We start from the raw sequence: 10,699 nt of genomic DNA, 5'->3' as shown, positions 1-10,699 counted from the left end.
AAATCGTTATTTAAATGAAAGTTATAAATTACATTTTATGTTATATAATATACATATTAAAAAATTAAAATCAGGTTTATCAAATGATTAATACATTTCATTTTATATTCCAGATGTATTATAATTCATGTTGCATAGCAGATGTACATATACATATACGAGATGTTCAAATCTCGTTTAATTTGTTATATATAATCGGACATAAATTATTTATACAAAAAATGCATATATTGTTTACATATCGAGTTGAAAATGCAAACTGTGACATATATTGATGAGTATAAATAAATTTGTTGGATCATTTTTCATATAAAAATACGATAGCACTTCTCTTTAAATTAAAATTTTTAATATATTGAGATTGATATCAAGAGATTGTTTAGATTATTTATTTAAATAAATATGCATAAACAAAAAAATGGACATATTGAAATAATATTTCGATTCAACGCAAAACATGCGTTATTAATATATTGTAAGAAATCCATTCCCGGCTTTTAAACGTATAAAGATTTACAAAAACTTCTTAACAGTATTTTATACCAGCTGCTATTCAACTTATAGACGAGATCATATCTCATTCTTCGAGGAAGAAGTATTGCCCAGCTTTTTTTTGTTCCAAGTCCTATTAACAATAAAAATAAAATAAATTTGAAAAAAATGAACATATAAAATATATTTAAAGAAAAAGATTATTTAAAGTAGAAAGTAACATACTTTCACAGACTGACTTTTATTAATTCTTGGTCTGAAATTGTTTGGATCTCTTCTAAATGTAATACCTAAAAGTTCTAAAAATCTATTCATTCCATTTAATAGAGACTGTGGACTATGAGCTGTAGTTGCTAAAGATGGAGTACCAGAAAATACAATTACACGATCAGCCAAATATGTAGCCATGATAAAGTCATGTTCTACTACAAATCCTGTTTTCTTTGCATGTAAAATGAACCTAAAATAAAGGCATGTTTCAATATTTTTTATTCAATATTTTAGATTCTTTAAAATAATAATAATTCATTAAAATCATGAATATAAATAATAACAATGTTCAATTTTAATGTTTTAATTTTACCGTTTTATTACTTTAGCAGCAACTAAACGTTGTTCAGAATCCAAATAAGCAGAAGGTTCATCAATTAAATAAACATCAGCAGGTTTTCCAAGACATAAAGCTAAAGCCACTCGTTGTAATTCTCCTCCTGAAAGATTCTGTACTTCTTGATCCATAATATCATCTATTTTTAGTGGTTTCATAACATCTGTTACAAATTGGGGATGAACATAAGCATCCCTAATTTTTTCATGTAATAATTGACGAACAATTCCTTGAGATTTAGGGCTAATTTTTTGTGGTTTATAACTAATATGTAATTGAGGAATACTTCCTAAAAAAAAATCAAATTCAAAATATCAAATATTATTTGATATAAGATTTTCATTTGATAATATATGATAATTGTATTAAAATATTTTTTAATTACCTGATCCATCATCAGGTGGTAAGTTACCAGCTAACATTCTAATGAATGTTGTCTTTCCTGTTCCATTTTCACCAAGTAGCACAAGAATTTCTGAGTCAGTAAATTGACCTTTTTCAACATTTAATTTAAAAGAACCCATTGTTTTTGTCATCGCAGGATATTCGTAATGATTCATGCGTTTAACTTCTTCTTCTGTTGCACTTTCTGCGACTTTAAATACGAGAGATTCCTCACGGAACCTTAAATTTTCTGTTGGTACAAAACCATCAAGGAAAATATTTATACCTTCTCTAACAGAAAAGGGCATAGTAACAACACCATATGCTCCAGGAACACCATAAAGACAACAAATAAAATCAGACAAATAGTCTAAAACCGACAAGTCATGTTCCACTACTATTATAAACCTGTTAAATTTTAATGATATTTTATGTAAGTAAAAAATTTTTATTTCATTATATTAATTATTAATACCGCTTACTTATCAGGATGAATAAGAGATCGAATCGTCAAAGCTGCGTTAAGACGTTGTTTTACATCTAAATATGAAGATGGTTCATCAAACATAAAAATATCTCCATTTTGAATGCATACCATAGCACATGCAAAACGTTGAAGTTCTCCACCAGAAAGTGCATCAATACCTCTATCGCGTATATGCATTAAATCTAAAAAAAAGTTAATAATTCTAATATTCTCTATTAATAAAAATTAACTTTTTTTTATCTGATTTTAATCATTTTATCAATTTATTTAAAATATTTTAAAAATGCAAATCTTTAAAACAATTATATAAACTTACCTAACATTTCACAAATTTCTAATTGATTTTTACACTCATCTTTTTTGTCTAAAAGCTGTTGTACAGTGCCTTTTACAGCTTTAGGAATTTGATCTACATATTGAGGTTTAATAAGAGCTTTTAAATCATCTTCCAAAATTTTGGTAAAATAATTTTGCAATTCACTACCTCTAAAATGACTTAATATTTCTGTCCAATCTGGTGGATCCTGCATTAAATCATAATAAAAAAAAATTAAATGTAGAGAATAAAATAAATCACATGAAGAACATATGTATTATACATACAGAAAATCGACCTAAATTAGGCTTTTGCTTGCCTGCTAAAATTTTAAGAGCAGTTGATTTTCCAATTCCATTAGTTCCAACTAAACCTAATACTTCTCCAGGTCTTGGAATAGGCAGTCTATGTAGTTTAAATGAATTCTTTGAATAACGATGTGTAGTTTCTTTTTCTAAATTACTAGGAAGATTAATGATAGATATTGCCTCAAATGGACATTTCTAAAAATAAAATAATAAATTATTAATATATTCTTAAAACATTTAATTATTAATATAATATATTATTATTATTGTTATCATTATTATTATTATTAATGAATATATATAATTAATTTTATATAATTTTAAATAATATTATATTATGTTTTTATTAATAAATATAGTATTAATTAAATAACATTAATTTATTGCTTAAAAAAACATTAATTAATTTTAAAATTTTCATACAATACATTAAAAATATTTTTAAAATTTTAATAGTAATAATATTATTTATTATACCTTGACACATATACCACATCCAATACATAGTTCTTCAGATATTGATGCTATCTTACTATTTGGATTAACTTCTATGCAAAGTTTTCCCATTCTTACAACTGGACAAGATCTTTTGCATTCTTGTCTGCATCGTTTTGGTTTACACTTATCAGAATTGACAATAGCAATACGAGTCAATCGATCAGTTTCCTCCATTGATTTTTTTGGTGGCATGATGGTAAAATATTTACCTGTCTGAAAGTGTTATTACAAAACTTAAATTTAATAACAGAATAATTAAAATCCATTAACTCCATTAATTTTTTAACATTGAATTAAATGTTAAATTAAAATAAAAACACAATATTAAATTAAAAAAAATAAATAAATATTAAAATTATAGATATAGATTTTTATATAAATACAAAAAATAAACCATTTAAAAATGTACATAAAAAATCAAAATACATATAATGTATTGAAAATAATTAAAAATTGTATTATATTTTAGAATTTTAATATATTTATATTGCATATTATATTTTGATAACAATCAAATAATCTTTTAATGTTTCAAAGTTTCTTTTTAATAATAAATAGTTAAATTACTTAAAAAGTAATTCAACATATGTTCTTCTTAAATCCTATCAGGAACAAATAATCACTCCTTCAATTAGGGTATAAAAATGAAAGACACTATATTAATATTAAACATATTATACAATAATTTCCATATATTTTCATTTACTCAAAATGTTTAATACATGAAAATACAATGCTTAGTATTACCACGAGTTCCTAACCTCAAGTAATTAATAATAAAACATGCTAATATAATAATACTTCATAAATATATCACATATTTGGTAAAAATAATTTTTTCGAAATATATAATTCTATTACTTCATAATATTTAATGCAGACGTGTACAAGTATATACCTGTCAAAACCAAAAACGTGGAGGAAACTCCTTTATAAGCTTTTCGAAGGAGCTTCCGTACTCGTACACCACCACATGCCCAAACTTCAATCATAGAATGTTGAAATGTAGATTATGTACTCAATGAAATATAAATATTTTTTTTAAATTTTCATTATATATTATAATAATTATAAAATTTTCTCAACTAATAAAACTTTTATATTCTTAATCTATGAATTTTATATTGTTATAAAAATTTATATATAATTTAATTTACTGCAATGATTTTTAACAAATTTTATAAGTTATATATAATTGTCACACATTCATAAATTATAAATAAATTATATTTTGTTTTGAATATTTTCTTTACATTTTTACAAACATATAAATAAAGTAACTCATAATTATAATATAAAAAAAACATATACACAATAAAATGAATTGAATGAAATTATTACAAATTTGACTTTTCGGGTGTTTCCAAAAATTGTTTGCAATATACGCCATCTAAGTTGGTATATTGCATCTCTCATGAAGCATTATAAAGATTTATTCTGAAGTTTTAAGCATAGGATAGTAGAAATTATATACTTATTTCTTCTGATTTTGTAGTGAGTATTGTCTCAAAATAAAATAGTTTTATTTTTTTGAGATATTAGTTTTTGGTATTTTTAACAATATATTACTGATATATATGAATAGATATTAGCTTAACCATATTTGATTTTAAAACAGGTGTCATATGATAATTCTTGATATGTTTTTTTTATTTATAAAGTAAAATTTAGTTATGATTGTTAAATATTAATATATCAAAATGTATTTTAATATTTATAACCTATATATATCGTTACACGTAAGAATTTTTTGTTTATATATATTAATTTTTAGAAACTTATATATTATAAAAAATGGCGGTTTTATGTAAACATTTCTTTCTTTTACAAATCTTTAAATTTCTTGTTAAAATTTATCATTATTTTTGTAAATTTTTACTGAAATATCTTTATAAAATTTTTATAAATATACCATAATTATATTTACCTTTTACAATTTAATTTTCAGTAATGTTTAGATTAATTTTCAATTTTAAAAAATAGTTAATAGTTTTTAAAAAAATATATTTTTATATTATATTTTTTTTTTTGCATATTTAAAATTTATTAAAAATTTTTCAATTATTTAGTTTTTAACATTTTTTAACATTTTTTGCTTTTGGATTTTATGTATAAATATGTATATATTAATATATATAATTATATGTATATATTGATATATATTTTTAATTTATATTATATATAGCTATTACATTAAGTGGAATGGAGCGAAGTATTCATGAAATGTTAAAAGATGCTCCATCTTTAAATGATAGTGATAGTGCAGTTCATAGTGGAACTCCTCCACCTCATGTACCAAACAATTGTAATAATGATAATCAACCTAGACCAGCTACAATAAATTTAACTTTGGGTAGTCCTACATCTCAAATGTGTAAGTATAATATTTGTTCTTCAAATATAATGTAATAAATTATTTATATAACTTCATTTTGAAATTATCAAAGTATTTTTACATATTTAATAGCTATAACAGTATCTCCAAATACACCTATTCAAAATGGTGATACACAAACAATGCGTACTGCTCAAAGTAAAATTGAAAGCATTAAAAATTGGAGTATTTCTACATATAAGTGTACAAGACAACTAATGTATGAAAAACTTGGAAAAACATCCCGTACAGTAGATTCAGGTAAGTTTTATGGAATATAATTCAATATAATTATTTTTATTTATTATATAATTATAATATCTTTTTGTTTATAGAACTTGAAACCCAAATTGAGTTATTAAGAGATACTCAAAGAAAGTATTGTAATGTTTTACGGTTATCAAGAGCATTAGCTTCTCATTTCCATCATGTTGTTCAAACTCAACATGCTTTAGGAGAAGCATTCTCTGAATTAGCACAAAAATCTCCAGAATTACAAGAAGAATTTTTATATAATTCAGAAACTCAAAGAAATTTAACTAAAAATGGTGAAACATTATTAGGGGCCTTAAATTTTTTTGTTTCTTCAGTAAATACACTTTGTAATAAAACTATTGAAGATACATTATTTACAGTACGGCAATATGAAACAGCAAGGTAATTGTTAATTGATTATTTGGAAAATTATATATATTTTAATATATATCTAAATATTTATAAATAAAAAATATTTGAATACAAAGCAAAATGTTTGATTACAGAATAGAATATGATGCCTATAGGACAGATCTTGAAGCATTAGCACAAGTAACAAAAAATGATAGTAGCAATGCAGCAAGATTAGAAGCAGCACAGGCTAATTATGAAGAACATAAACAAAATTTTGAAAAATTAAGATCAGATGTTTCGATTAAACTTAAGTTTTTAGATGAAAATAGAGTATGTCTTTTCTATTTGATTATGTTAAAATATTGTATGTTATAAAATATTTTTATTTTTATTACAGATCAAGGTAATGCACAAACAATTATTATTATTTCACAATGCAGTATCTGCTTATTTTTCTGGAAATCAAACTGCACTGGAAGCCACACTGAAACAATTTAATATAAAGGTTAAATCACCAAATTCATCTTTACCATCATGGCTTGAACAGTAGTTACATTAGAAGAAATAAATTTAAATAATGAGACAAACATGAATGAAAAATACATTCGTCCATACGAATTTTTCCTCAAAAATGAAAGGGAATTACAAAATAGAACGACTTTTAAAAATTTTCAAAAACATACTAAAAAACACTGCTATCAAGTAATTTATCAAGTTCAATAATTTTTGGAACAAGAATGAATTATTATAAAAAAATAGACTGAATTTTTTTTAAATTCTGCTTTAAATATTGGCCAGTATCTGTGATACATGGCATATGAATCTTAATTATATAAATCTATGCAACAATTAAGAACATCTATTGTAACATTTGTTCTCTTTATTCAATGGTGATGCTTACAAAACAAGGCAATAGATATTTAATTTTTATATTTGACTTCTTAGAGAAGTTCTAATGTAAATACATGAATTATCATATACTGAGCTTTGAATTTTATGGTATGTACAAAACAATATTTTGATTGTTTATCTATATTACATTTTGCATCAATTTAATGAATATTTGATAATGAATTATTTGATTAAATTTAATTATTTAGTTAAATTTAATGAAAAAATTTGCAATTAGATAATTCTAATATTTTTCATTCCATTTTATATATTAAGTGGATTTTAATTAAGGTTTTTCTAATGACTAAACAGAAGTGTATTCCTTATTTATATATATTTATTTATATTATAAAATTTAACATAATTAAAAAAATTCCATGTGAATTTTTAGTACTTCCAAGTGTACAGGATATTCATAAAAAGTTATATAAAATGTTAAAAATATATAATATTAATTAAAATTAATAAAAAAGTATTAATATTTAATAAATAAATCCAGCAATGTTATAAATATTTCAATTTTTTATTTATTTATAAATATATTTAAAAAATATAATATGTAATATATGTTTATATACATATTATATATATTATATATAATATAGAGATTACAGAATCATTGAATAGAAGATTACATTCAATCTATGATTTTCATATAAATATGGCAATTTTCTTTAAACATACATTATAATATTTGATAAATGAAATTTACAATTTGCAAATAATATTTGGATTTATGTATTAAACAATCTTATTTATTTTAATAAATATGACAATAATTTATGAACATTCTGTACATTTTAATTATTATATTTAAGTATTAATTTTGTTTATTATTTTCTTATATTAGTTTTTATATTAAAAGCAAATGTTATTTTTTGAAAAAAAAATAGAAATCAATCACATGTTTACAGCCTAAACATATTTTTAAAATAATGGTACTTTCTTTGTGCAATTATATAATATTTGTATAAAATTGCTTATAAATATGTTCACTTAATTTTTTAAATTATTAATTAGTTTTTATTTATTAATATCAAAAATAATCTATGATTATAACAGGAATATAAATCTATACAAAAAAAATTATTTTTAATATATTAAAAAATAATATATAATTTAATTTAATTTAGAAAATTTTTCGAAATATTTCAAAGTATTTCAATACAGAAAATATAAATTTATTTGTTTATAGTAGTATTTTTTCATTAAAAAAAATAATCTATTTTGATTAATACATTTAAATAAAATAAAAAGAAAATATAACTGTTGCAAAACAGATTCAAACTAGTCATATATTTTAAGTGAATAAAGATCAAATGAACTTGAATCATGACTTTATATACTTTCATATACATTGACATTATTTATACAAATATTTTTTTTGAAACAGCAATATATATTATGTATATTGAAACATTATAAATCATTACGCTTCGTGAATAGAAAATTTTTAGTATAAATATAATAAATATATGTACATTGTCATTATTGTTTGTTGCTTATACTTAAAGTTTACACTGACATTGATAATAACTTAAACCATAAAAATAAATCTATTAGTATTATGATATCATCAAAACATTTTATCATATGTTTTCAAATCGACTCTTCCAATGTGATCATCATATAAATTTTCAAATACACATATATATATATAATATATATAAATGAATTGTATATTGAATATGTGTATAATTCATTATATTTTTCTAATTTTTGCGAATTAAATTAATATTTATTTATAAAGCAAAAATTATGATTCATGACGTGATATTTTAATATAATATTATTATTTAAATTGACTTTATATAATTTCTAATTCAATATTTTTATCATTTATTATGATTTTATATTCTATTACTTAATAGATTTTTTAGAAATGTTTAGATCAATAAAGATAAATATTGTAATTAAATTAAAATAAAAATCTTATATTTATTAAATAGGAATAAGATTGAAAAGTAACATGAAATAACTTGAAATATACAGTTAAAGCACTTTTTAATTTATAAAATATATTGTAGCTACTATATTATGTTCCTAATCATGATGTTATTGTGTGTATATTATGTGTATACAAACTCCAAACAATAAATGAATGCTTATATATCTTGTTTTTTATAGAATTTTTGTTAATTTTGTTACTAGTACCATTTTTATCTAAATATCAAATTTTTATTTAAAAATTAAAAGTATATTTATATTAAAAAATATTAATTACATAAAAGTAACTATGAAATATTTTATATATTTATTATTTTCATAGAATATAAATGTTTTTGTAATATATCAATGTAAATAATAGTAAATAATAATAAATGCATATTAATTAAACAATTTAAAATAGTTTGTACAAGAAAATAATTTCTAAAAATACAATAAAAAATCTACTTGATTTATAAAATTGACTACCTAGTACTTTCTGAATTTTGATCTTTTTGAGCCACTTCAAATGCTGCTTGAGCTTTTTGAAATTCTTCCACATTCTTTAAAGCAATAGTACGTTGTACATCCATAAATATTTCCATTATTTTATGATTTGCATTAATGTGTTTGCCCGAACAATTTTCTATACATTGAACCTATAAAATAAATAAATATTATAATATAACTATATAATATACTATAATAGAAACAAATTTATAATATATATAAATTTTTTTGTATATATAATTATGTCAATATTTTTCAATTGTAATAAATATATATTTCATAAATAAAATCAATAATATAGTATAAATCTAACCATTATGAGAACACACCTCTTCTGTAGATATATCTCTTGACATAAATGTATTTACACAAGTTTTAAAACATGTTTCAGACATTTGATTAAACAAAAGTTGAAAGTCTTTCATCTATAAAAATAACATTAATAAATAAAAATATAATTTTTAATTTTTATCACTATTTTTGAATGCATCATATGAAATAGGTTAGAAATAAATAGTTAATTTATCAATATGAATTATTAATATTTAAGTACATTTCTAATAACCATGGCATCCATGTTTGAATTGTCTATTTTAATTTTCAATTTAAATAATAAATTTACAATGTGTTAATATTTGCCGGTTTCACTTATATTCAAGTTATATCACGTGAGTTTACTTTAAATTAATAAGAATATTAATATCGATTATCGGTATATTTTTCAAACATTAAAATCGATCGATTTTTTTTAAACATTAAAAAAAAGAAAAAATAAATAATCTTAATTAAAGATTATTAATAAATGAGACAATAATTTAATTTTTTTAATATCATGATTTACATAACTTTTCCCGAAATATATTAATAGCAAATAATATTTTAAATAGGAACATGTATTTCTTTATCAAAATATTATTAAATATTAAAAATATAAAATATGTTATATTATTTTATTATTGTTATTTATTCCTTTAAAAAGATATATAAATTAAAATTATTTCTTAAAAATATACAATTCTTTTATTATATCCTTTATTTTTTATATTTTTAAGATAAATATTTCAAAATTTATATTATTTATATGAATATACATAATAAAAATATTATAATATTATTTTATTTTATAAAATAAAATTTAATCATAAATATACGAAAATACATTATAATAAATAAACATGAATTTTCATTTAAAAATTAAATTATAATTTTTAAATTTGTCTTTTAATGTATATTTATATTTATATAATTATTAGAGAGGTGAATAATCTATGTAACATTTACTATATATTAAAGTTTA

At 20.6% G+C, this 10,699-nt stretch overlaps 3 protein-coding genes across 4 annotated transcripts; 1 reads left to right on the top strand and 2 right to left on the bottom strand.

Moving 5' to 3' along the window:
• Window positions 1-95: 95 nt before the first annotated feature.
• Window positions 96-4,102, bottom strand: LOC551235 (ATP-binding cassette sub-family E member 1). Its single transcript, XM_006569247.3, has 9 exons — window positions 3,991-4,102; window positions 3,072-3,305; window positions 2,574-2,789; window positions 2,287-2,494; window positions 1,966-2,152; window positions 1,485-1,891; window positions 1,076-1,388; window positions 718-952; window positions 96-625 (listed from the first exon to the last, which is right to left on the bottom strand). Exons 2-9 carry the CDS (start codon window positions 3,282-3,284, stop codon window positions 578-580), a joined length of 1,827 nt encoding a protein of 608 aa, XP_006569310.1. The 5' UTR covers window positions 3,285-3,305; window positions 3,991-4,102; the 3' UTR covers window positions 96-577.
• A 361-nt stretch (window positions 4,103-4,463) lies between these two features.
• Window positions 4,464-7,135, top strand: LOC412599 (arfaptin-2). 2 transcript variants are annotated; one of them, XM_396054.7, is made up of 6 exons: window positions 4,464-4,586; window positions 5,278-5,466; window positions 5,560-5,727; window positions 5,802-6,123; window positions 6,228-6,405; window positions 6,473-7,134. In XM_396054.7, the coding sequence occupies exons 2-6, from the start codon at window positions 5,295-5,297 to the stop codon at window positions 6,623-6,625; spliced, it is 993 nt and encodes a 330-aa protein (XP_396054.1). In that variant the 5' UTR covers window positions 4,464-4,586; window positions 5,278-5,294; the 3' UTR covers window positions 6,626-7,134. The 2 variants fall into 2 exon arrangements, with proteins under 2 accessions (XP_396054.1, XP_026295461.1); XM_026439676.1 differs by lacking the exon at window positions 4,464-4,586 and having other exon boundaries at window positions 6,473-7,135.
• LOC726131 (mitochondrial import inner membrane translocase subunit Tim10B) lies at window positions 6,441-10,106 on the bottom strand. The gene is made up of 4 exons (XM_001121893.5): window positions 9,956-10,106; window positions 9,732-9,827; window positions 9,382-9,551; window positions 6,441-6,559 (listed from the first exon to the last, which is right to left on the bottom strand). The coding sequence occupies exons 1-4, from the start codon at window positions 9,977-9,979 to the stop codon at window positions 6,538-6,540; spliced, it is 312 nt and encodes a 103-aa protein (XP_001121893.2). The 5' UTR covers window positions 9,980-10,106; the 3' UTR covers window positions 6,441-6,537.
• Window positions 10,107-10,699: the final 593 nt, after the last annotated feature.

This window comes from Apis mellifera, linkage group LG3 (assembly GCF_003254395.2).
Source record: "Apis mellifera strain DH4 linkage group LG3, Amel_HAv3.1, whole genome shotgun sequence".
Taxonomy (NCBI): Eukaryota; Metazoa; Arthropoda; class Insecta; order Hymenoptera; family Apidae; genus Apis; species Apis mellifera.
The sequence above is the reverse complement of the archived record's forward strand: the minus strand, read 5'-3'. Positions and strand labels throughout refer to the sequence as shown.

Bases quoted from the DNA above. Each gene is read 5' to 3' on its own strand.
- LOC726131 (XM_001121893.5), bottom strand. From the start codon at position 9,979: ATGGATGCCATGGTTATTAGAAAT. The intron at 9,552-9,731 runs GTGTGTTCTCAT...TTTATTTTATAG, and splicing joins GAGATATATCTACAGAAGAG to GTTCAATGTATAGAAAATTG. The intron at 6,560-9,381 runs GTAGTCAATTTT...AAATTGTTTCAG, and splicing joins CAAAATTCAGAAAGTACTAG to TGTGGCTTCCAGTGCAGTTT.
- LOC551235 (XM_006569247.3), bottom strand. From the start codon at position 3,284: ATGCCACCAAAAAAATCAATGGAGGAAACTGATCGATTGACTCGTATT. The intron at 2,153-2,286 runs GTAAGTTTATAT...ACTTTTTTTTAG, and splicing joins AGAAATTTGTGAAATGTTAG to ATTTAATGCATATACGCGAT. The intron at 626-717 runs GTATGTTACTTT...TATTGTTAATAG, and splicing joins ATAAAAGTCAGTCTGTGAAA to GACTTGGAACAAAAAAAAGC.
- LOC412599 (XM_026439676.1), top strand. From the start codon at position 5,295: ATGGAGCGAAGTATTCATGAAATGTTAAAAGATGCTCCATCTTTAAAT. The intron at 5,728-5,801 runs GTAAGTTTTATG...TTTTGTTTATAG, and splicing joins ATCCCGTACAGTAGATTCAG to AACTTGAAACCCAAATTGAG. The intron at 6,406-6,472 runs GTATGTCTTTTC...TTTTTATTACAG, and splicing joins AGTTTTTAGATGAAAATAGA to ATCAAGGTAATGCACAAACA.